Source organism: Anopheles darlingi, chromosome 2, assembly GCF_943734745.1.
Source record: "Anopheles darlingi chromosome 2, idAnoDarlMG_H_01, whole genome shotgun sequence".
In the NCBI taxonomy this organism is placed as follows: domain Eukaryota; kingdom Metazoa; phylum Arthropoda; class Insecta; order Diptera; family Culicidae; genus Anopheles; species Anopheles darlingi.
Window position 1 is genome coordinate 22,095,680 of NC_064874.1, and position 27,242 is coordinate 22,122,921.

The 27,242-nt window shown below is 49.8% G+C and overlaps 1 protein-coding gene across 1 annotated transcript in view; it reads right to left on the reverse strand.

Moving 5' to 3' along the window:
• Positions 1–2,547: 2,547 nt before the first annotated feature.
• LOC125948801 (mucin-5AC) overlaps positions 2,548–27,242 on the reverse strand; it is a 30,695-nt gene continuing 6,000 nt past the window's right edge. The window contains exons 2-4 of the mRNA XM_049675223.1: positions 4,951–5,206; positions 4,763–4,884; positions 2,548–4,694 (exon numbers count right to left, since the gene is read on the reverse strand). Coding sequence (XP_049531180.1) covers positions 2,841–4,694; positions 4,763–4,884; positions 4,951–5,206 — 2,232 coding nt within the window. The 3' untranslated portion in view covers positions 2,548–2,840. The remainder of the gene's footprint in view (positions 4,695–4,762; positions 4,885–4,950; positions 5,207–27,242) is intronic.

Genomic DNA, 27,242 nt, shown 5'->3' on the forward strand with positions numbered 1-27,242 from the left:
GCGGACACAAGCGGTGAGCTGGATAAGGCCATTTTTCGGATCTATCGCGATGCCATTACTCGCCCAGATGAGATGATATCACTGCAGACGGAGGAAAGCGACGCGGTTAGCTGCAAAGGAAAGCAGCGCGGTCACGATCATCAACACACACACAAGCTGCCCATGGGCAAAGGGCATGGTCAGTCGGCAGGATCATCCAGTTTCGGTCTCTCCATCAATGACTCGGCGAGTGGTATGGTGTTACAAGGTTCGAGCAAAAACTGGACCATGCATCCTTTCGCTGGTGAGGCCGTAGAAATCCTCAAGAACATTCGCTTGCTGGCAGAGGAGTACATTCTGCGGGGCAGTGCAGCGTCGGTATCGGTGCTACGGTTTGTTTCCCGTGTAATCTCAGACGTTGTCCACTTCGAGTGCGTCGACGACGTGAAGCAAGAGTTTCGCAGCCTGACTCTTATCCAAAAAATCAAACAAAACATTGATGAGCTGCTGTTTCCGCACGGCAACGAGAGCGCCCCAGCGATGGTGAGGAAAATGAAGCATACGCTGGAGGAGATATTGTGCTACGAACATCAACGGCGCACCATCGAGAACCCAAGCGATGCCTGGGCTATCATCTGTGATACCTTTGAGCTGGTTGCCTGTGAGCTAGACCATGAAATCGAACGACCAGAAGTGTTCCTCGAGGCGCTACAGTTAGGTCTGCAGGAGGTGGTAGATCCGGCAGATTTCCAGGAATGCCTCCGAAATCATTCGAGCGCCCTAACCCGAACTGTACAGCAGCAGTCCTCCGGATCGACCGATTTGCAGAAAGGCACCTTGTCTGTTGGAAGTCACTGTGCAGCAGATTGTTGGATGGCGTGGTTACTGTTGATTCTTTACTCGTTGGCATCTTGGGTCAGAGCAAATCTGACTCAGCTTTTGAATTTCATTCTTCGCAGACCTACCGTCCCTGCGTGCCACTCGGTATCATTTCGACAGACCGTAAGCGAAGACAGTAGTTCCATCATAAATGAGCTGCGGGTTGAGCGCGATCATCTGAACCATGTGGTGGACATCCTTCGCGTGGCAGTAGCAAGATCGTTGTCACCGATGGATGACGATCAAGAATCAGCCACCAGTGAGTGTTCGACCGATGGCTACCGTGGACCAGTAGGAGCTAGAACTATAGAGCTTTGCACGAAGCTTCTACAAGGCGCCGGCAACATTCAGCTGCAGTGTTCCGATTCTTCCAACAACATTCACCTACAGCTGAACAGCATTTCCGGTGATCTAGTGAAACGACACGCGGGCAAGTTCGACACGTTAAGCGGAAGTGTACGGGATCACGAAGGAAACGTGGTCGTGCTGTTTGAGGCTCAGCTTGTCGATATCGACTCGCTCGACGCGGTCGAACCAATCATCGAGAATGTTACCCGCGTCGAAAGGCTTTCGGATTATGGGGAGTCGATCTCGGAAACTACTGTCGGAGCTTCTACGCTTCAACCAACAGTCGATCAGGGCGTCGATGAAATGGAAATGATCGCGGATTCGGTGATTGAAGAGCTAATAGCCGAGGATTACATCGACAGAGCTGTACAGGGATCGACAAGCGCCGGCGTTCCGTTGTCCCTGCCTAACGATCTGTTAGCAGGCTTCGAGCAAGCACTCCAGGACTTACTTAAACCAATAGCATTATTGGTCCACCGAATGTACGGTCATCTCGTTGTTATCGAACAATCCCAGGAGATCCCAAATCCTGATGGAACTCCGGTCACGCCGATCGCCGAAGAAGAGCATGGTATCGTCGAATTACACAAAGCTGATAATCAAGCCCCTGGCCTGGGTGGAGCGATCTCAGAAAAGTTGGAAGAGATCCAAACCCTATTCCACGATGCCAACGATCGCCTTTCGACCATCGACACCGACGTTAGTGCCATCAAAATGCAGGTTAATAGTTTGCTTAAAGCGCGACAACGGATGTCCGTCGAAGGAGTAAATTCCCAAGAAGATAACCAACGCGAAAAGAAGCGAAGAAAATCGCGAAAGAAGAACTCTCTGCAGAATGATTCTACCGCAACGAACTGCCAAATTGTGGCAAAGCATGCGCCAACCTCGGCCCACTATTGTCCGGTAGACATTTACTCTTGCCATGAGGTCGCCCCGGAAGTGTTAGTCATCCACTGGACGGTGGATAAGGATCTCCTGGCTTGCATCGGTGGATACCAGGTAAGCGACGTGCTGCAGCTGTAAAATTTGAACAATCGATACTAACGTTATGCACTCGCGAATTTTCAGATTTTCGTGGACGGTGTCCTACGCTCGGTATGTTTTTCCAACAAACGAAGAACCGCTCTTATCGGGGACATCGATCTGCAGCAGCAGCACCACATCGTGCTGCACGCAACTCCTGATCCACTGACGAAAGAAGCACAAGTCCAGTGGTCGCCTGCATTCTTTTTATATCATTTGTAACAGTTTGAGAAAGCTTTGCTAGTTTATCTATTTAATGAGTTCTCATTTTTCCCGTTCAAATAAAACACACAAGACACAGCATTTTTTTACATTAAACATATATGCTATGCCGCCCATGAAATCGACATACGGAAATGAGTTTATTTAGCATGTTTAAGTACAAAGTCGTGTATTTACATCGGCACAACGGTGTCTGCGCATGAGAATGAGACGAGGGTGCGACGGCAAAATGCGGATCCGGTCATCCCTGGATCGGGGGTGTATGGTTTCGATGAAGATGATAGCGCGGTCAGAAGGCGCGGGATGAGGGACTGAGGGAGGGTGTGATGAGTGCATTATCTTGCTACAGTGTGTATGTTTGTGAAGGAGTCTAAGGTCGTGACATCGTTTCATCGACGCACCTTCACACACGGTTCGCAACTACCGGGTCGCAGAAATCCGGGATGACACTCGGGACACCGGGCATTTTCGCCGTACCACGATCGTCCCTTCACCGCGTCGATCGTCCTCGGTGCCGCATCGCTGGGAATGTGCACCTGAAACGAGTCGACCGCTTCCACCTGCCCATACTGACCACCCTTGGCGGCTCCATCGAGCGGGAAGATAAAGTCCGGTATCGCAAACTGTTGCCTCAGGGCAAGGTAGTTGTGCTGCGGTAACTGCACCACTCGCTTCGGTTCAATCTCCACCACCCGGTTCTCGCCCAAGTTACCCGTCTCCGAGGAGATCGAGCGTGCGGATTGATTGTGATCCCGGCTGGCACCACGTCTCGTTGACCCTGGTTCACCGTCGTGGTCCTGCTGTGTGGCCGGATTTAGCTGTTCGATTAACCGTTCCGTGTCGTCCAGTTTCACTTCAACCGGGATCGATGTTGCTGCCGAGGCATCCACATCGGATGTTGGTACTAGCGGAGCGGATCCAGAGACTTCAACTGCTGCTGATGATGACGCTGATGCTGGTGGTGGCGGTGGTGGCGCCTCCAATCCGGGTGGATCGAGACCGAACGAAGGAACGGACCATTTCCACTGATAGTAGATCGGTGGTCCCTGTGTCGTGGCATCATCGTAGAACACGTACTCCTTGTGCGGTGGCAACAGATCGTTCGCTGGCGCCGGAACACTGAAGGGCCTTGGAATTTTATCCGCAGCGCCGACGTTCACCGATGGCGATGGAATGCGACTCGGTACCGCATCCGCCAGCTTGTCAATGGCCGTCTTCACCGGTCCAGCCGATGGTTCGTTCGTTATCGATGGTCGAGTGTAGATCGATTCGCTGGTGTACCGTGTTTTGATCTGATCAAAGTTGGCAATGTTCTCGAACGGTGGAAGCAAATCGCGCGATGGGACGGGTACACGATCCGGCCGTACACCGAGCGGTACGATTGGGGCCCGCTTCTCGAACAGACCAGCCGTTGCTGCCGGTGGATTGAAGAGGATTGGCGAAGCGGCCAAACTGGACTGACGAGGATCCGCCGAGGATGGGACGCTACTGCTACCGCCTTTGGTTCCTTGGTTGATGGTTGAAGTGGGAACGAATTGTGCCGATGGTTGGATACGAGGCAAAGCCTGCTGACCGGCCGGTACTCGATTGCCGATGACCGGTTGCTTTGTTTGCGGTCCGATGGTGAACTGGCTAGGACGTATCGGTGCCCTGGTCGTCGTCGTTGTAATCGTAGTCGGCGGTGCTCGTGTTGTACTGAATCTGGTGTTTGGCACCTGCGGCCGTACAGTGGTTGTCGTAGTGATACCTGCGCCACCATTGAAACGTGGCTGTGTCGTTGGAATAGTATTCAAATCAGACTCCACAGACGAGCCCTGACGACGTGACAGTTCCTCCGGTAGAAAAGGTGGTTCATAGCGACGCGATGGTACCTTCACCGATGGTCTAACCGGACTGCTCGTCGTCCTCGGAAGCTGCGACGGACTCGCGGCAGTAACCGCTATGCTCACCGTATTGCGAGATTCATTCTTTTCCTCATCCCGCTTGTTATCGGTACGGGTCGCTTCCTGTTCCGCGCGTTCCGTGGTCGTACTGTTCGAGTTTCGTCGATCCGGGGTCTCATCAGCGAACCGTGTTCCCCAGTGGATTGGCAACCCATGGTTGCTGGCACTCTCCTGGAAGATCTCAGCATTCGATGACTTCTTGGTGCTGGCCGCCTTTCCGGTGCTGCTGGCAGCGATGGCTCCTGGTCGGTTACGAGCCTGAGCATCGAAGATTGCATTCTGCAGTGCCGGTGCATTGGACTGAAAGTAATCACCCGTTACTGAGTGCGCTTGGTAACTGCATCCGGTGTACCTTGAACGTCACTTACCTTAAAGAAGTTCTTGAGCGATGGACCACCAAAGTCGAGTGCATCCGGCCGATCCAGTAGGTCCGGTCTCGGGGTGCGAATTTCGTTTTCCTCCTCCGGCACGAACGGTTTGTCACGTTGACCTGCGAGCGAGTCCGAATAATTAATGTCTCTCCCTGACCTGCCATTCCGTTATCCGTAGCCCTTACCGATCAACAGGTTGGCGGCGTAGTTGCTCTCCGCCTTGGAACAGTTCACCATGTACCAGTGGTCGCAGATGAGCATTCGCTGTTGGAAGAGCGTCGTGTTGGGACATGCGTAGCTGAACTGTCGCCCCAGGCCATCGCACATGTGATAGATCTGGCAGCCGGTTTCGACGTCCGCGTAGTACCCGGCACCCCGTCCCACACAGGAGAAGCTGGTCCTGGTGGTCAGCTTGAACGATCCATCATTGAACGGCCGTGACTGTGGAGAGCCAGAGGGAGAGAGAGAAAAAGAGAGAGAGAGTGCAGATGTCAGCATAAGTCATTTTGATGTACATCGGCTGGCCACTGGATCATGCCGAGGACGTGCTGCGTGGTCCTCATTTGCAAGCGGCACAACCCATCATCGCCGATGATGATTCAGTTGACCTCATATGTTTTGTGGAATTCTTTAAAAAAAAAAACATCCCATCCAAGGTGTGTTGCCACCAAGCAATCCGTTCCTTTTGACCTAGTTCCTTCAGCCCCAGCACCAGCCCCAGCACCGGTTGAGAACATTCCATGCCGGTTGTCCATTTTTCATCAAACATTTTGTAATTCTCATAGACACAACCAAACACCACCCACCCGAGGGGGCGGGTGTCCTCAAAGCTTCACCAGAAGCGACGAACGCAATAAAGTGTCGCTCCGAATGGCCATTTGTTAGCCAGCTCGTGTCATGGCCAAATTAGCGATGAAAAGCGTACCGATCGATGTTGACAGGTTTATGGTATGACCCGACGCCGTCGCCACAACCCCTGGCGGCGAGACGACACAAAAGTGGCTAAAAACTAATTAAATATCTTCCCGTGACCGCACTCGCAGCGTTCGTTGCATGCTGGAAACCTGTCATATCTATACACCGCAACCTACTCTACCGTCTCTGCGGTAACGGCGATGACGCACACGGTAGCGTTAGTTAGGAGGCAATTAAATGATGCCACCAGCACATTTGGCCAGCCAGACATTCGATTATGCTTTTCAATTTTCGTTCATTTTGTTTTTCGTCTTTGGCACCGGGTAATGCAATTTCTCATCAACAATTCAACGGATAAATCGATGGCAAATGTCGCCCGGCCAATGGGGGATGGCCTGACGAAATTGGCCAAGCGGACGTGTGCGTAGTGGTGGTGGTGATGGTGGTCGATGAATGCTGGAAAACAATGAGCAAAATGATCGATGCTCAAGGCGCCACGGACACACACATTTGCTCTAAATTGTGCGCGCTTTGTGTAATCGTAGTGGTGCTGATTGATGCAGCCTGTTGCATAACGTGACTGAGGACATCATGTGAGAGTTAGGACCGTATGTTTTATGCTGCTGGATGGGAACAACAGATGTCTGTAAAATATATGCAGTTTAAAAATTTATCAAAAATATTCTATCACTTATCATTAACGATATTCGCTTCAAAAGGCATTATTATCCACATTCAACGTCGATAAACACGATAAATGCAAAGTGTTTTGCTACCTCGCACTCCACCGTGCCATACCCACAGCGTGACGTGCTATTTCACACAATGTTGCAATGTTAATTGAGCCAGTCTTTTTAACCTATTAACACTCTTCACAGCACATTCAACACGCAGCATAACATTCCCCTCCCAAGTGTGCACCATTGATAGCATGTAAATAAACATAATTGCATGTGCACACACAGATAAACGATCGGATCACTTGAGCCTTTGATCCCGCACATGCAAAAAGGCAAAAGGCTTTCGAGCCGGCCACACACAAAAGACCAGGTTTAGGGGGAGCTAAGGTGTTTGGATTTTTGGCATTTCATCAAACTGTTGCTCCTGTTGAAGAGGACACTCGAGTGGTACGCTGCATTGTGAGTTGGGTCTTCTTCGGCAAGCGTGCCGCTTGCTTTTACTGCGCCATCCGAGCATCACTTGAATTCCGGTCAAGCGCTCGAGTGTGTTGTAAACCCACCAGACAGCCCGCGTTCCCAGGTCCACGGTGAAGGTGTTAATCCGAACTGTGCTAGAATCTCCCCGGGGAATGAAATGATCTCTAGATTCATATAAAAAATAGTATTTTCCATTGATTCGATCAAGTTGTTGCATCATTCCTTTCCATCTTCCAAAGCGAAAGGATGTTGTTTTCAGTGGCGGAGTAGTAGGCTACTGTAAGATGGACCAGCAGCAAGGCGTAAATACCAATCGTTCCACGGTCAGGGGCGATGATTGTCGAGCGCCCAATACGCTCTCGCTACAATTACGGTTCATTATTTGCATCGCACTGCCGCGGGTGCCGTGGGTGCGCAGGTTGAGCATAGCTTCCGCATACGACCTCCCTCCCTCACACAGCAAGAGGTCAATTATTCCATCAAATTTAATGGAAAAATTCATCCCCAATTGGCCTCGGTTTGGCCTTTCGGTGCTTCGTTCTGTATCGTCTCTGGAATTCACTTCGAGTGTGTGTGTGTCTGTGTTTGGCATAATAAAGGACGGAAGGCAGTCAACTTTCACGCGAAAAAAAAGGCCATCTGCTATTGCAACCTGATCAAAAGTGGAACAAAACTACCCTTCATGGTGGGTTAGCCGAATTAAAACAAAGGACGGATAGTAATGCGGAACAACATGTGTTTTTTTTTGGCGCGAAAGATAAACGAACTACGCCGCGATGTATGCAATATAGCATCTTCCAACACGTGGCCTTCATGGCGGCATCATGAGGCCCCAGTTGCCGTGCTGCTCCATCTCCCGCCGGATGGCCGTGACATTAATCGATCAATTGTGAATTGAAGACCAGCAGAGCAATGGCCAGTTCGATCTCTCTCTCTCTGTCTCTCTTCTCATGGCTCTCCATGTAACTTCCCGAACGAAAATGGGTGTCCCTATGTTTGTCGGCTCACACTCCGATCACCCCATCGCGAGTGAACTGAGAATGCGGCATCGCGATGGTCGCTGGTGGCTTTTGTTCGCAGATGTTGCGCCAGTGCCCCCAGCTCGCGGCCTACGGTGACAAATGTTTCGGCACGAAACATGACGGCAGAATAAGTTAATAATTTTGCGCGTGAATAATGGTGCAGGACCCGAGGGGCGCAACGGCAAACGGCGTGCGCATAAATACCACCATTGATCATCTAATTTGGAATAGCTTTATTCACTATTGTGTGCGGCACCCTATTGGCACCGAGCTCCGTGTGCTGATGATGAATTGTTCCGATTATCGGCTTGTTTGCTCGTGTGTCAATCCGCTCGGTAGATAGAAGCTGGTGGAGTAAGGTAGAGCATGAATCATAGCCGCCGGCTATGAATGTAAGTCAACGCGCTTGTCCTTGCCGATTGTCGAGCATTATTTAGAACCTTTAAATTTTTTTCACTTCTCTTGTATATTATTTGATGAATGTTACAACAAATCATTACATGTTTTTGTACTTATTGCTAGAAGTATCTTTTTTCCGAGTCGATACTTCGAATTGCCAAATATTGCCAGCCTTTCAATTCCTTAACACGATTCACTTTCTATACAGGGTTGGGCTCCAATTCAACCCCAATTTCATTCCAAATCGGCAGCAGCAATGATCACTTCCCGTTCTCAGCTGACCGTAGGTGTCGGGGTTGAGTTGATTGTTCGAATTACCCAAATTCGTCGGAATCATTAATCGTTTCTGGAGGGAAATTGTCTTGGAATTGGAAACATTTCGATCGTTAACGGAAGCTCCCTTTCGCCTCTAGATACGCGCCGTGGTAACAACCGTTGCGGTGATGGAAAACTTTCATCGAGAAAGCATTCATCTTCGAGCGAACGAGAAGACGAACACGGCCGTTTATGACCGTGGCGAGTGTCAAAAGCTGGCGGGCGACGACAAAAAACACACCAGCCAACGCGTTGCGTTTCGTAACATGCATTCATGCTCATCTCTGATGCTTGGCCAGCCGCTGGCTTATTGGGAAGGAAATCCGAAACAACAAGTGCGTCCGCCACGCGGTTGCGTCGGAGGGCACTTATGTTGCAAGCATTGGAACACTAATTCGTATGCTTCGCGACGCAGAGAGATGAAGATGGGAGCCCAACACACAGACACCTTCGAGAACCATGAATGAATCCGGTCGCAGGGGGTTTCAATGTTAATGCATGCTGAGAAGAACCGCGACCCGCGGCCCAGCGTCAAGTACACCTGTGCTGGCATGCAAATTAAGCAGAGGCTCATAAATTATGCTGCGCTTGCGTAGGAGCGGTTGCGAAAGGGTGAAACGATCTTCCGAGCCGAGATGGGTATCTTGCGTTTCTTGCGTGTTGATACGGGCGTAGATGCTGTATGATGGCTTCTACTTCTCGACCCCGCTCAGCTCTACATTCTGTTTCTCGATGAGCAGGAGGAGGAGCATATGGAGAAGGGGCGAGGCGCGTGAGCATGGTGCTATTGCGCGTTTCCTGTCTAAAGCAGTAAACTGCAAGGTGGCTTTAGTTTAAGGTACTGTAGCGATCGCATCAATGATAATGCGGATAAGGAAAAAGGAATTTTCAGGTGCACCAAGCAACGTACGCCATTGCAATTCGCATACCATGCCATCAAATTACGCGCTTAAGTCAAGAAACGAAGCGGTATCGTCGCGGTAGTCGGAATGAGGCAAGCGTCGCCCCGTTTTGTCGCGATAACTAGCGCGGTGTTGAGTGAATACCCAAAAGACTCCGCATTTCTTCACCAACATTTACAAACAATGCACCTGATTGTTGAGAGGCCGCCGAGGGGATTATGTCGAAGACGACAACCGCATCTTTTGTTGGGCTCGCCTCGTGTTAATTTAATTGCTGCGCCATCGTTTCGGCAGCCGATCCCGATGGCCCGGACTTTAGAGTATGGGGTTTAAAAACTATGAACCTCTCCTCTTGGTTCAACGGAGGGAGCCGAACATTTTTCTGGAAAGTCCAACGAACAAACAATCACTTTTTAAACACAGCTGCGCCCAAAACAGTAAGCCAACGGTTGATGTCATCATCTTCGCGGTAGCAAACGAAATGTCCAAATTATATCATCTTTGGGAACGGTAATGATCACGTTGCATCTTTTGCATCGTCCATTTTTTTACAAGTTTTTGGATACTGGAAATGCAACTACTTTGTTCCCGATCATAGTAAACATATCATCGCAACTGCGCCGATTCCGATCATTTAAGGTTTTGGTGTGGTCACGAACAGACGATATTTTGTGCAGCTTATGAAGAGCCTGTTTTAACAAGAAACTTTACGTTCGCCCAATTCCTTCTATAATGGAACCAATCGTAAGAGGGATACAGCTTTACTCACTTTAAAAAGATTCAGTAATTAATTCACTTTTCTCCCCATTTTTCATAGATGAACAACGATCTTCCATCGGGGGAATCATTTGAGCAGATGCCGATGATGCATTCGATGCATCAAAACCTGGCGGTACAAGATGCAGCTGACGCGATGAAGCCACGGTCGCGTCGCCGGACAACTTCACGTTCTCGAAATCGGCGAACATATCGACCCATGGTGCTTGACGAAAGTCCTTCTGAGCCTCATGAGCCTATGCGACAAACGCGTACCCGTTCCGCCGCTAGTCGTGGAGCTGCGGCTCGAAAACGGAGTCAAAGTCGCACGACCCGTAGAAGTGCCAGCCGTAGCCGCGCTAGCCGTAGTCAGGCCAGACGTACTCCGAGCAGACGTAGCCGGGCGGGCTCGCGAAGCGCCAGCCGAAGCCGTCCAAGAACTCGTAGTTCATCGCGTAGACGCACATCTAGCATGCGTCGTCGTTAAGCCCGAAATTTGGAAAAGCTGGAGACTTTAATCGGTTGCCACGAATTATGATTTGAACTCGCGAATGCTAAAATTGCTCTGTATACCAAATGCTCGGTACATGTTAAAATATATTTTGGACGATTTTTAACTGCATCTTTAGAGCGATAAGCGAAAGCATCTCAGTTTCATCTTTTAAAATATTCATCTTTTACTTCTCCTTCCACAAATAATATCATAATAGTTGTAATGTGAGAGTTTTCGTAATCAGTGACACAAATTTCTTCGATTATGATATTTAAATGCAATAATACTAATTTTGGATTAGCATCAGTTGTTTAGTATGCAAAAGGTATCAGTGTGCGTGCATGGGAAAACGTTAAGTTGATTTCCCAAAATAGTTCTGGGCTACTCTGCTTTCAAATACTTTTGTAGATCCATTCTGTACGCCCCATGCTTCTCTTTTTCCTCTTCAGTCGGCACAGTAAATCTGATCCAAGTGTACCTTGCTGTTGCATAGGAATATCAAAAATCGACCTCGTAGATGCTGTTTCAAATACTCTCAGCAACCTATGGGTGTGTTTCAATTTAATTATACTCATTTTGTATTGAAACAGCCGAGGCGACGGACGGGTTTTCCATTTCGCGTCGTTTAGCGCTATCAGCAAGCAACATTCAAGTTGATTGATCCGTGTTCGTCATGGAATCTAAGGTAAAATCGATTGTGATTCTCGCATAAATCAAATATTTCTATAAGCATTTATTTCTTTCAATAGCCAACACTTTCATTCTCCAACCTATCCTTTGAGGAGGTAATGAAGAATCACAACATGGCACACGAGCAGGAAGTGCAAGATGCAGCCGAAGCGAGCCATCCTAAATCACGGGCGTCGTCCAGAGGATCGCGTCCTCAGCGTCGCACAAAAAGGAACGCCATGAGTCACAACGAAAGTCCTTCTGACCCACACGAACCGATGGTGGAAACTCGTACCCGTTCTGCTGCTAGTCGTGGAGTTGCGGCTCGAAAACGGAGTCAAAGTCGTACAACTCGTAGAAGTGCCAGCCGTAGTCGTGCTAGCCGTAGTCAGGCCAGACGTACTCCGAGCAGACGTAGCCGAGCTTCCCGTAGCCGTGCGAGCTCGCGAAGCGCCAGCCGAAGCCGTCCAAGAACTCGCAGCTCATCACGACGACGCACATCTAGTACTCGTCGCCGTTAAGACCGATAGGGAGATGTGAAAAAATTTGTTCAAATTTTTTTTTCGCTGTTGTGTCTTGTGAAAACATTTATTTTCGATAGTTATGCACAAATCTCGATTGGAATGATTACTATTTCTAAATTGAGGTACTAACCAAATTTACGATAGAAAAACAAATATATTTTGGATATCTTTTAAATGCATACCGTGTGCGTGCGTTAGTCTAAATGATGCTTTTGTAAATAATAGAGCATTCTGTAATGTAATAGAGTGGCACCGTGATTGGTCTGAAGCTGTGAACCATTCCGCCACGGTGCTACCTAAATTTGCAAAGGGCTTTTGCTGCCAGTGCCCGTTCCAGCAATTTTCCCACATACAATGCAAACCCCGTCAAATCTCTGCCACTGGTCCTATTTGAAAGCGACCGAATTGACCTAGATTTTAATTTTTACTGATCACCAGAAGTGAACGTCTTCAATGCCCAGCAGATCGCAATCGTGGGAGGGTTTTCTGCGCATAATTATGATGACACTCTGTGATGGTTGTCGCGCAATAGCTTTAACCAGTATTGAAATGATGTCTGCTGCTTGATTTCCATGAAAACTCAATTTCCTTTTTACTGAAAAGGTAACGCTCCCCGAAACCACTTCTGCGTAGATTCCTCGCTTGAGAACCAACCGTAATTAATTGGTTTCGAAACTTTTGATCCGCCCCAAATGTGGTGCCATCTGTTCCGTCTACCTACGAAGGTAAATCGTTGTAAGTCGCTCGAAGTCTCTTAGTTCCCCGATGCTCTCTATGGTTTGCTTATCGGTGAATGAGATCGCTCGCAGTGGATTGTTTTAAGGCAAACGACAAATCACAGAAAGGGTCATCCTAGAACTGGAGAACCGAAATCACCTTCGAAGCATACTTACAAATTCCGTTCCATGACCCTTTCGATCCATCCACCCTTCCATTACGCGGCTTGACCTTTGACGTGGCTTGACAGCGCCCCCGAATATGTAAAGTAAGGCACCGGTAAGTAAGTGAGCATGAGAGTGTAGTGGGCCGCCTCCTCGCTCCCCCGCCGGCAAATCGATCTCATTTCCCACCATTGTGTGCCGCGCTGCTGATGATATGTTGCGGAAAAGCCTCCCTGGGAAATGTGTACCTTTCCGATGTTTAGCGAAGCCGCACCGCTCCGTGCACCAGTTTCGAAAACGCGACCAAACCAAACGCGACGTACCGCACGAGGTGCACGCGGGATAATGCATTTCTCATGTAGCTGTACAGACCCGTGGCCACGGTACGCCCATGCCATCCATCAAAGCCAACCCCTCGGATTGACAAAGGTAAAAAGGGGCCGAGGGGAACGGGTCAGACCGTCTAATGCGCCAGCGCATGGCCGTAGTCGAAATTGGACGATTTCATAATCACTTCCTCACTGAAATTGTATGCTAATTGTGCCGCGAGCGCAGCAAGCCACGATCGTTGTTGCCCTGGCTGCTGCCACTGCTGCTGCTGCTGCTGCTACTACGATGAGAATCAGAACCAATGCGCTGTTCCCCCCAGGTGTTGAACCGACTGAACTTAACCTCAAATGCCCTCTCTCGTGCCAGCAATGATCGTTGGTCGGGGGAGCTTCACTGGTTCCGGTCCGTACGACAGCGAGCGCGGCCGGCGGACAGTAAAGAAAAGCTTCAAACCTCCTTCTCCTCCACCTCCTCATACTCCTGCAGGTGATCACTGATCGCCGATCGCCGATCGTCGGAAGGCCAAACGGTTCGGTCACGTTTGCACGTTTTCATTCGGGTTCTGATCGCCTGAGATCGCAAACAGATTAGTTGACCGCTTAGGCGCTCGCTCGCGATCCGGACGCGGTCCAGATCCGGTCAGAAGCCAATTGTTCCGGTGGCAAATTGGGCCCTCCCCCGTGTACTACCGCGCGCCGTGGCACGCGCGCGCTCGACAAGTAATGGCTCTATAAGATGCCGGCGCCGGCTGGTTGAAACATAAATTATGCTCCACAGGAGAAGGAATCCTCGGGGTTTCACGTCAAGTGTGGTGCCGAGACATTGTCACGGAGATCGTGGTCCGCGCAGCGGTACAATGATTAATTAGCACCGATCGTCAGCAGTACTACAATGTTATGCAGCGTCCGTTGTTAGCGCAGCATTGTTTGTGATTTTGTTGGTTACATATAGAGCAAGGATTTTGCTCGAACCGACGGTCAAGGATGCCGAATGTACCGCCGATACAGATGTCTCTCGTTCATGAGGTTCCCCGGGGGGCAAATTTGGCACATCTAACCATCTCAAACGCCGTCCAGAGCGGTACCGTGAAGTGTCAATCCGACGTTTGTGCCCAAATTAGACCGCCTGTTAGAGCGCTTGGAGCGTTGAGCGTTGAGCGGCTCGCGCACCGATCACGAACTTTTAAAAGAACGATCAAGTGTTAAGGCTCCGACAGCCGGCCAGCAAGGTCAGCTGGCCTGTGGAGTGTGCACGGCGGTGCGGCTTTTTGGCACATTAATCTCGAGAATGACATAATGATTGACGATTATCGCGCGAGAGTGTTTTTTTTTGGGGGAGGAAAATGACTCATTTGTTGTTTATCAGTAATCGATACAACTTTTGATGGTGTAAACAGTGAATTCCAATCTGTCACGCAACACCGTGGGACATCATGGCCGACGGTTCGTCGATAATATTTCCGCGTCTTTGCGTCTTATCACCTTATTAATATTCATCGGAATGCCTACGCCAGCCGACCGCCAATAACACTTCTGAAATGGTGCCACCAGCACGAAAATCAAAACAAATCTCGAACATCTCGAAACCGGGTCTCGAAACGAATTCGAAAGGAATCGAGCAGAAGAGTCAACGAAAGGACTCTTCACTCACTGTCAGCGCAACTCATTAACTTTGCTCACTTCGTTTTGATGTTGGTGACGGTGACGGTGATGATGATGATGATGATGATGTTGGATCTGATAGCTGGCCCGCTCAAGTGGTGTTGACGCAGCCGGTCCGTCGAGTGTCTGGTGGTGTCTGAATGTCTAGCATTACCTGGCTGGCGAAATGTGAATCGAGAAAGGTCACCACCACCACGTATCGGAACGGGACAACCAAACGGATCAGCATGATACGAATGGCAATGCCATTCGTGTGTTCTCTACGAGACGCCGCCGCGGGGTTCACACGAAAATAATTAATTATTTGAAGATTTGGCGAACGACCAACACAACCATCCATCCGGTGTCGGGGTTTTGCATTTCCAGCCGCGCGCGCGCAGATAACGCTCGGAACCGTGTAATGCGTACCATCTTTATCGCTTCCCCATATTTGGCGTCCGGCCGCACGTCCGTCCCGCAACTCCACTCGGTCGAACCGAAAATAATTGGCACTCTAACCACCTCTCATCTTCTGCTGTCTTTCTCTCTGTGTGCTTTCAAGGTACGATCCAAGGACTAGAATGTCCGGTGGGCATTTTCTCGTTAAAAAAAAAACCGAAGGAAACATCACCGCGGTGATGATCACTTCGTTGATTAGCATGCCATGCCAAGCCAAGGGTCTAGAGGGGGACTAGATTAGCGCGGCCGGGATTTAATGGTCTAATTTAACGATTCGTGTCGGATGTGAGGGAAATCCGATGATCCGTTGACCCAGAAACCTCATCATCCAGAAGTGGCGTTTGATGAGACTGTTTCAGCGACGCAGCGATGGCCAAAGCAGCAGCAGCAGCTGCTGCTGATGCTCCCCCGTGATGCAGTTCGTTGTGTTTGTATTTTTTTCTGTTTTTTGAGCACGGAAATGTGGTGTGGACAAATATTGCTCGTCGTGTGCGAAGGTCATCCAGAGTAAACTGACACCTCTGGTCCGTCGCGGACTTCTTCCTTGCTGCATTAATAATGCCAGCAACCATTTGGGATTCGAAAACCATTTACTACATGCTCCTCATTTGAATATGAACAAGAATTCCGAAGCGAAACATAATCCACCTGGCCGCCGCCTGTCGCAGCTGTTTTGAGGCGGTAAAAATGAAGGAGAACACACCCATGCACGGACACACACACACACACGAACACACATGTCGGTATCCCATGGCCGTGGTGGATGTTCCAAAAAGCGTCATTCTATTCGTCGTCGTGTGGGATGCGACGAGATGCAGCGTTTCGCGAACATATTTAGTGTCACTTGCAGATGCCCCGGAACCTACGGATTGTGATCACAGTCCTCTCTTCCCCGATGGGGACGCTTAAGATTTCCTAGATTTCGCACAGGAAATCCACGAACCAATGGTACCTCATTCACATCTCAGCCTCTTCAGCTGTGACGCTGATCATCGCAGGTTTTGAAGAGCGCAGCGCGATGCCGATGCGTGCACATTGAAAGGGATTGGCTTTCCGTACACACACACACACAAAACACATGGTGTTCGGGGGCTAGACAAAATAAAAGTTCACCGATAGCCTTGGGCGAACAGATGCGACGCCGTGCCCCGCGATCCGTGATCCGCGATCCATGTTTTCAATCTGCATAAAAGGAAACGAATGGTGCGCTTTCCGAAAACCGAAAACCCTCGCCACCGTGCCAGAGGGCGCATCGAGCGGAGGTAGCAACTACTGGAACCGTGACGATGATGTGGCCACCGGAGTGCCGCTCCGGAGTGCAGCGACAATGAGCCAATCGTCGGCCAAGTAACTTAAACCCAAACAAAACCACGTCTCTCGATGCATTAAGCAGCAATATCCGGGCGTCGTCGCTACCTCCTCCTTCGCCACAGCATCCTCCCGCGGGGGTTTCAGTGGACTTCAGCCGTAAGATCAGCACACGGACCGCATCCCTACGCCGTGGTCATGCCCAAGCTGTTCGCTCGATGTTTTCTTGATGGCTTACGAATTTGTTATTCAATAACCATTCATTTGGTTCATTTGGAACCCTAAATGAATAATGATACTCGAGCATTAATTACGCGAATGCGCTCGCGGCCCACGTCCATCCACGATGGCAAAGCGAAGGAATCGGCCAAGAATGGAGTGGAACCAGCTGGTTGTTGGTGAACGGTACCGCACGGCGCCGGCTACCGACGGTCGATGGCGCACGTTTTGGCGGACACGTATACGCATAGGTCAAGGAAAGGGTCGCGGCAGACACCAACGCTGAATGCACGGGAGTTCGCCACAGACTGACCTCTGAACTCCAACTCGCAATCGAAACGGCGCATCGCATTCGCGTTCGCGTTCGAAACGTAAAAGGTGCAATTTCGCTCTCGACCAGACCTCGTGGCGAGAATTCGAGGCACTTGTGGGAGCACTTGCAGCCGGGCAGCACGATGGTACTATGGAAGGGGGGGGGGCAAGGTTTTTGCGCATTTTCTTTCGAATCACTCGCCAGTGAGTTCACCTCGATGTACGCCTTCCTGCGGATGCCGCTTAATTGCAGCGAATCAAAATTCAATAAACGAGAATTCAAATTTTGTGCATACGTGCGTCAGTGTGTGTGTGAGTTAAAGGACACTTAAAGGCCCCTCTCGTGATGTTCCTGATTGAGCCGTATATGGTCCATTGCTCTGGGCGATGCACCGTTTTTGGACATTCCATAATGAACCCGGAGAGTGACGTGTCCACGAAAACCAACCGAGTGACTAACGAAAAAGCTGGAGCTACCTGGAGCTACCAGTCATAATAGGCTTTGGTCACCACTCAATCATCATAAATCTAGTCCCGTGGGTGCCCAGGACAAAACCATGTGTCGCGCTGCTCCAATTAAGCACCTTTCTCGCCCACCCCTCCAAAGACCCCCAGGACGGGGTTCATCTCCAGCTTTGCGACTTCCACGAGTTCCGGTTCTGAGCTGAGCTTCAGATGGCAGTGGGAGGCGGTGACTCCAAACGACTTCTACCAGCGAGCATTCCTGCGCGTTCACATCCTCTGCGCGTCCGATGGCCGATTACGATTGCCCGCGGCAGCGACGACGACTGTCGTGCGTACAAATGGGTTTATACGGACGGCATACCCGGGAGTCGGTGTGACCCTCGATGAGTTCAGCGGCCGCCTGTTCTGAACCCCGAAGTGACGCATATCACGTGGGCAACGTGATGGTTACCCTGGTAACCGGGCTACACCGTTCCGGGAACAAAAGACATCAAGCCGACACAAGCAGGCGACGAACCTGAATGCTTGTTTCCATTTCTGGCACCATTTCTCGCCTAACTTTAGGGCTATCGCCGGTGCCAAAGCTTTTATGTGCCAACCCAATGACCAGTGACCAGATCAAGCGATCGTGGCCGCGACCGCAAACGCGAATCGCCGGTAGAAGAGGATTATTGTTTTATGCTTTCGGCCTCACGCGATCTTATCCATCCGGGTTGGATGGTTGCTCTCTTTTTTATTTTCTTCTGGTGTCACCCAAAAAAAAAACCAAAAAGATTCCCATCCCCTGACCCCAAGGAAGGCCGGGTTGCGTCCCTGCGGGCTACGATTAACTTTTCTCGATCGCGGATCGCGGCATTGCGGGAGATCCAATTTCACATCCTTCTTCCGCGATCTTGTCGCTTGTCTCAGCGGGACCGGGCTCATCTGCATTTATCATCTGCTCAGGTGGCCTCCGCCGCTGGTCCGCCTCATGCAAAAATGGCGAATTTAATAAATTCAACAAATCCCGCCCAAGGTCACAGACGGCCCGCTGTTGCTGCTGCTGCTTTTGTCGTCTCGCGGCAATGCCTCATCGATATGCAAATTCTGATTAACAGCAGAGCAAATATAGCAGTAAACGGACAAACACACACACACACACACACACGGGCGCGCGCGCACACTCGTTCTTCCCTAGGAAAGGCGTTGGTCTGACGGTGAAGCATCGGTAAACACGTGACTCGTGTCACAAGAAGGCGCATCAGAGACGTTACGCTACGCTCGGCGCTTGTGTAATGAATTGCCAATAGGGATTAGAACAAAGAGATGCCAGCTTCGAAGTGTGATGCTTCACCGAAACCGGCGCGTTCCGTTCGATTGGCACAATAAAAGTGTTTTCGGGATTCTGCCAAGGACACACTCCTGTTGCTGCTGCTGCTGCTGCTGCTATCGAGACAAACGCCACTGCCTGTTCCCTCGTGAATCATTAATCACTTCGCTTCGATCAGCCTGCGCCGCGGATGATGATCACATTGCACATTCCGTGAACCTTGATTGTCATTTGATTTAGTAGACGTCGCACGCGCACGCGATTACCCGCGAGAGCGCACACACTACATCCCGCGTGGCCACCAATCATGCGGCAAAAGTGAACTTTTGGCGGATGCGAATTCGTGCAGATCCGGAGGAGAATCGCATCGCGTTCGAGCTTCGCATGGCTTCGATTATTGCTGTGTGGAGCGATGATTGGTGGATGCTTTGGTAAGAAAAATGATTAATCTGCTTACGATCCGTGGCTGATGAGGGATGATGAAGCGTACCATCATTAGGGCCGATAAACACCCACCACGGATGCGCACATACACACAGATGATTCCTCTAGGCGAGGGCCAAAGGTCATCCGGCATATGCTCATGTAGAGACGAACCCATTAATTGGCTCCAGGATTGTATCGAAAGGCGCTCATCACAATCAACTTCTGGTCTCGTGGCTGGCTGGCAGGAATCTAACCGGAATTCGGTGACGCCACATCCATCATCCCGCCCTGATCCGAACGATCGATGGAGCGATGCATCTGCTCAGGAGACTTAAGTAATTTATTACTCCAAAGTGCTTTTCAAAACGCCAAAAGTTGGCAAAAGTCTAAATTTGCTTTTCACACGAAGATTGAACGAAAATCTATTGAAAATACACAACAAATAGCACCATACCAATAGCAAACACCTTGTCAAAGCATGATAAATAGTTTAATCCACATGCAAAACAAGGATTACTGGGATTTAAATAATTTCATTTCAAAATAAATGACAAAATTAAAGTGCACTGCTGACTTGTTTGTGTAGCCTGCTGCAGTCGGTTTAGAACCTGCTACAATATGCAGATTTTTATCCAAGAAAAAAAACACCCAACAAAGGTTCCTTTCAAAGCGCTATAGTGTTTACGTCTGAACACTTCCTTATATTTTGATGAAATACAAACGAGTTTTGTGCATCTTTGCGTCAATAAATGCCTCTTGTGTGAAAGCGGCTTTAGATCCACAGACTAGAGGAAGCACACGATCGTTGATCGATTCAAGCGAAGGCGAAGCTTGTCAGAGTGAAGCTTTTTCTCTTGAAGCTGTGACCCCGCCGGAATGCGGATTTCATTCTTAAACCCTCGGTTATGAATAGACAAACGAGTAAACGAGAGGAAGGGATCCGTAGCCCTAGAACTCCCACACCAACACGAGCCACGCGCGGAAGGTGTTAATCGTCGCGATGATCTGAAACGCGCGGTAGATGCAAACATGGCGGAGGCATCGTGTTGCTATGATCGTAACGCACCCATCACTCACCCTCAGTCCGGTCCACCAATCAAGTGGATCGAATCGAAGTGACGCGTCCATCAATTTCGGAGCTCCCTCTCCCCGGAAGCGGCCGGTTTTTTTTATTATTGATGGTATTGCAACATTCCAGTGCTCCTCCTGACCATGAACTTATGCTGGCGGTCTCTGTCCCTGGGCCAGGTGGAATGACAATTCGGAAAGTGTTTTCTTTCACGGCGCAGCTCGAAAACGAAGCTCGAAGCTCGAAGCTCGCGGCGCCCGGGGAAGGGCCTTCGACTCCAGGAATGTGCTCTATTACAACACCAACAACAGGGCCGCCGGTCCTGCTTGCTGCTTTGCCGAGTGATTTCTGATCTTTAACAACGGAACTCGCTCACCACCTTGCTCGTTCGCTCGCTCGTCTCGTTCGTTTCGTTTGTTTTGGGGTGGCGCATCCCTCCCTCTCCCCTCCCCCCCCTCCCTCCCTGATGCACGACAAAACGGTCGGTCGAAATCTCGGTTCGCCACGGCACGGCCCCTTTTGGCGGTGGCTACAGAGTTGCAGCGACGCCACACCATCACCACAGAGGTTGTAGTACATCCTCTCCCCCTTCCTCACTGCTCCGGGCTCCGGGCTGTACCGGATCGTCGAGGATCGTTGAAAATTTAAATATCATTTGCCCAGCCACCGCGGTGGAGCTCAGTTGGCATCGGTGGCGTCGTTAACCTGAGCATCGCTCGATGTGCTCGAGAATTGAAAATGTCAAAAACCTACACGAAACCGTCTCGGGCGGTTTGCACGCGACGGTGCGATGGCGACGATGCTGGTGATGATGATCCTCGATCCACCCAAGAGCACTCGTTGTGGTTTGGGGGGTTGGCTCGCAAAACAATGGCCACCCTCTGGCCGAATCATTGTGACAACCTTGTGACAACGATCTTTGACCGATTCATTTCTTATCGATCCAAACGAGCCTCACGCGGGGGGTGGTCTAATTAATTAGCCGACAGCATGCGCCGCGGGAGTGTGCGCCGCGAGAGACTTAAATATCCGATTGCGCAAGATATGCACTGCGGTGGTTAGTTCGGAGCGCCAAAGAATGACGCACATTAGACACTGACAGGTAAAGGTTTTTGGGAGTATTTAGTCGAGCTTTTTAGCCTCGATAAGCATCGTGCTCTATTTAAACTGTGGCAGCTCAATCAAATTCCTAGAGGAGCGTCGCTACGAAAGCAACTTTCGATTTAAAAAAAACTTTCGTTGGCTGTCATTTGGCGCGGTTGCGTTACTTTATTGCAAATGGTTTGTTTTGTAATTCTCAAACAAGTACCAATAACACAGCAAGGCGAGGTCTATATGAATGATGTATGAGTCGCACATTTTGACAGTTCTTTACAGACAAAATTTCCAACCGAACTAGAAAAGAGAAAATTTCGATCGTGAAGAATGTTTCTCTCATCTCAACCGTCTCTGGCCACGTTGGCAACTTTATTCCAACCTTATTTTGACAGCATTCTTAACATAAAGTTTTTATCGTGGACTTGCATATGAAAAAAAAGTTCCTCAACTCTCCAAATGAAGGCTTATAAAATTTTCTTTACTGTAAAACTTGCTATCGTTGCCAGACACCTTAAAGACTCATGCAACGCCACGGGGTGGATCACAACCATCCCAGTACCTTTCTGTGCCATTATTGCTAGACCGCGCGAGAACCGTGACAGCAGCCAGCAGGTGATGCAAACACCACCGTGGGCTCGTCTGTCATACTCCTAGACCTAGGGTTTGGTTGCTGCTGCCGGTGCTGCTGCTGCTGCTGCTGGGACTGCTCTTCATACAAGCCAAGCCCTTGGACGAGCGCGAAATGAAGGATGAAAGAGGCAACCAGCAAGCACTTCGCAAACCGATTCCGTTTCCTCTCCCTCTCGGCCGATGACCGTGGCTGTCGTTACCGAAATATACGGATACACTCATACACACACACACACACAATCGGTCGACCAACTGGAGGGCCGGTAATTGGAACGCAACAGGCATGGCAACGATACACGCGCTGGTGAAGTGCGCCGCTGGAGTTAAAACAATGTCACGCCGGGCCGGGAGTGCGATCAATGCTCGTCTGCAACTCCTCTCCCCTCTCTCCCTCCCCCCCCCCCTCTTAGGCATGGCAAAATGTAACAAAACTCTTACATCACACCGTGGACGCGTTTTGGTCACAATTGTTATTGCCTCGTGGATCGAATGCTCATCCAAAGACTTCCCGAGATCGTTTCGCCGGTTCATTGAGCACATTCCGACTCAGTTTGGTGTCTGGCAGCGTCTAGCAATGTCTGGTTATGCCTCTGGGACGAGAAGATCACGCCGATCGCTAAGGATCATGCTCTCGATTGTCTTCGATGACCGGGGAGTGTTCCTCTCGTGGGTTGCGACACCCTTGGCCGCCCGATGACCTCGTCTGGAGCATATGCCCATCCCCATCGAGATGGAACTGAGAGGAGCTGCTGATGCTCACCACTTGTCATGGCGTCGTCCTCAATGGACCAAAATCTGGAACCACCGAAGCCCTAAATTTGGCAATCAAGTGGATCGCGAAATGTGAGTTTTCGCGATCTACAAACACACACAAACATGACCATTGGAGGGTGCTTCTTGATACCGAAATAAACAAGTCAAGCATCACTCGGCAGATCACTTCTGCGTTCGAAATGTAAATCGTATCGTGATGTGTACCCTTGGATCGCGAGTTGGATGAGGATGCTTCAAACAATCATTAGCAACATCTCAGGGACAGGGTGCAACACCTTGAATATTGAAACGAAAGCCGCACACCCGGGGGTTGGGGAAATGTCATCGATGAGTTACACTAACGAGCACTGACATCTCGCGCCTGCCACCGAGCCGCTAGTCTGCATACAATCACCGGATTTGCAACGTCCGGACGTTGGGGGATCTCACCTTCGAGGTGTCATCTTCGCGACGCATCCGCGATTCTAATGCTCGGTAACACCTCAAGTCGCGCGTTGCTTTGCTTTTAAGGCCGTTGGTGTCACCGAATGGGAAGCAACGCAACGAACGACGTCAACTTCATTTCCGTCACCGCGATCTGCGGCCATCTGTAGTGCGTAAAAGTGAGAGAAGGAAAGTCGACCATCATCGACCGTCTTGGTGCCATTTTGCGTTTGTAATGCTGATGACGTTTTGGCGACGGTGACATAACGACAGTGAAGCGCCCAATTCAATGGACGAGGTTGCAAATTTCGGGATTTCGGCGAGTCGCTTTTCGCACGATGTTGACCCGGTGCCCATTGGGACCCCGGTGCGGTGGACTGCATTACAATCAACTCGACACCGTGACCGGTAATGCGAAAATGATGATGCAGCATATTAAATGCTTGACCGAATGGCATCCGTAGCGTTGAAGTATGAGCAGTGTCTTATGGTCATCATCATTAAAAACATTCAAAATCCTTGGAATAGTGAACTTAAGGATGGATTTAAATACTTATTTGGTTTTAAGTTATTTTTATTCTCTGTAAACGCAACTCACATGTAGTGTTCGCATTTACTTTTCATAGTCGGTGTCCATTGTTGCTGAACAATGTTGTTAAAAAATGCTGGAGTAGGCCATTCCAAATTTGAAGTACTTATTTTGCTCACTACTTTCTAGTCGTAGTCTCGTCTGGTTTTTCTATAAATTGTCGATTTCTTTCGAGGAAAATCGTAGTAACCATTAATTTTTCGACTTTAATAATTTGTGAAATATCTAAAATTCACATATCATCTCAATAGGCCCTGGAAAAAACTCATAATCCAGCGAAAGTATTTTGATTTCTTTCAGATTTTTAAATTACATCATCATTGTTCATAGGATACAATAAATAAATTCGTGTTTTTTTTCCTTGAAACTGGAATTGATGTCATGGTTCATTTTTTTTAATCATATATGCATTATATTCCTCAAACAATGGCCGAATTCTCTCGAGCTAGAGCTTTAACAGCTGTTCATGGGAAAAAATTTAGTATTAACACATCACTTCAAACGAGTATCTCCAAATTACCGCGTCCCAACCCCGCTTAAATTCATTAATTCATTGTTTAATTCAATAAGTTTCCCTTTAAATGAATTGACGAAAGTGCAATTAGACGAAAATAACAAGTCAAAAGTGACTCGTCAACGGCATTCAACGGAAAGAGAAGCCCACCAACCCCGGGCGATCGTCTCCGAGTCTTCGAAGATTGTCATCGGTTCAGCCACCATCAGCCAACCTCCAGGTGACTTATGGCATCTGCTGCTCCCGGCTACCAAGACAATACGCCGCACTGCGCTTCCGGGGACTGATGGCGTGCTGGCGTGCTTATCGGTAGCTGCGATCCATGCACGAATTCAACCCATCAATGCACATGTCCCCACCAGTATCGCCGGGAATCCCCGAAGAGAAGAAATGGTTTCTCACGAGAAGACGTCCCAACCGGCTTCAGACGACAAAAGACGAAAGGCCTTGCAGCGCTCCTCCTGGCACTGCTTGCGGTACCGAGCACAATTAAGTCTCTTCGCAAATCGATAACCCCCGACAACCTTAGCATGTTTGGGTCTCATCGGCAAACGGCAAACTCACGATTAAGTTGTTTCCTAACGAACGGAACGGAACGTTGTTACCGCACCGGCACCCGAACAGCCAATGTTTGATAACGATAATTTGATTGTTACTGACATCGTTGCCCGTCGGTTGGCGTTTAGCTCGTTGGATTCCATTCCGGCCAGAGCGACAGTCCCTGTACCCTTTGCCCGTGATGGCGCTCGTGAAGATGGTGTGAGCATAATCCCCTTTTTTTGGGTGATTACACCCACTCTTCCCGCGCACTGAAAAGCCAACTGATAACGAAGCTCGTATTTCATCTCTTAAACCAACATCAACGATCACCGGCAACGATCTGTCAAAGCTTGTACGGCGCCCGTGGCTTATCCGAGATTCCGATCGCGACCAAGAGTGCCATTTGATGACGCCATTGCGTGTGTCCTGGCTCTGGCCATTCGTCAAAAAGGTTACCAAACGCGGTCGGGCGCGATCGTGACAAATGGCTCTCTGGGGAAGGGGCGCTATGCACGTGGCCACTTGCTGCTACCTTTAACCCGAACCTGAAAGGCAGCTAAGGGAAAAGGTTACCGATAATCAGGTCCTTGGCACGAAATGCTCCCGACTGCCGAGCGACTCCCCGGATTAGTTACACATCGAGTGGCCACCGTCGTCGGTCGTCGAACGTACCTGCAACACGTACCGGACAGCACGTGAATCGAACGAACGTCGACTGGCCTGGCCACGAAGTAAGGATGCTTCGTTCCGTGGCGCAAAAACCAACAAAAAAGCAACTAATCCACCCGAAAAGCAGGATGGATGGGTTCAGCGTGAGCCGTTGTGCCATATGGTCCGCTGGCCGGCCGGCATGACTCCTGACATTCAACCGAGACCGAAAGCGAGAGCCGGTCGTAAGCGAAGCGAGCGAAGCGAGCGTCCCAAATACCGCGGAGCGTCTTCCGCGTGTGCGCCTCGTATGCGAATCTGCAACATTATGTCGTAATGCTCGTGCCACTGCCACTGGTACGGGGTCATCCTTACCGGGAGAAAGCGCACGCGGAACTCCCGGACCAATGGAGGAGGAGCACAGGAGGACGGAGGACAAAAACCGATGATTATTAAAATATGTTAAATTACGACTTCCAGCAAAGCGTAACGGAGCGGAGCGGAGCGCCGACGTCGATGCCGCTGCTGCTCTTCTCGTACGGTACGAGGCCAAAAACAAAAACCCCAAAAACCCAGAGAGCTTCAAATCCGGCCCCGAAGGAACCCCGAAGACGGAGGAGGTCCACACCAAGTACGTATCGAACGATGACGATGAAGAAATCAGCCGTGCGATTAGCGAGCGAAGCGCAGCATGATTTGTTCGCGATGTGTGTGTGTGTGTTTTTTTTTGTCTTTGCGCAGAACCAGCTGTTATGTGGCCACAAAAAGAGTGAAGAGCCGATTATGCGTGGTCATGGCTCAATTATCGGTCCCTCGCCTCATTATGCATTGTTAATGCTCATGCAATGCTCAAATCACATGCGGTTATGCTCTAGATGCTAAGATTTGCGCCGATTTGGACGCGTATTGATCGCTTATCGGTGTTGGCGTTAGTGTTTCTATCTAACAAACCTCCTGTGCTGCTGATTTTATGCATTCATGTTGAGCAAAAGCATTACTCAACACGCCAAGGAGTGCATTTGTTGTGTTGTGTTTTGGTGTTCATTTCGCTAAATGCTTTCAATCCTCGTACCATTATCGTATTATCAAAAAGCGATTCCCGGTTCAATCGATTGATTACATCTGCAGTAGAGAGATAGATAGATAGAGAGAGAGAGAGATGGCGTGCCGAATCGTGCCATCCGGTGCCGGTTCACACGACGAAAGGCCACACCACATTTGATCTGCACATCTCCCCCTCCAGATCCCATTGGCCAAATTCGATTTTCTCATCCATAATGGATCGGTTTTTGCGTTCCTGATCAACCGGGCACACACACACACACACAGCTACACACATGCCGTGGTCGGTCAGTAGAGCCACAACGCATCGGTTGCATCATCGGCTGGACCTGATTAAAAGCCCAAGATGCCGTTCCCTGGTGTAAGCTGACCGGGCCGGTTCATCTGCCGACCACGACGCTTATGCTCTGCTCCATTTTTTCCTCATCCGCAAGCGGTCGAGTGAATTTTGCACTGACCAGGTCACATCGTGCGGCGGCCATTCGGTCGACTCCGAGACCCATTTTTCCATTCCACGATCATCTAGCATCTAGCGCGATTGCATATTGCACCTTTTGCCACTCCACGCGATCTGCATTGTTTTCCAGCAGCAGCAACGGTTCGAGTACTCCAGCTCCGGCTCGACGGAA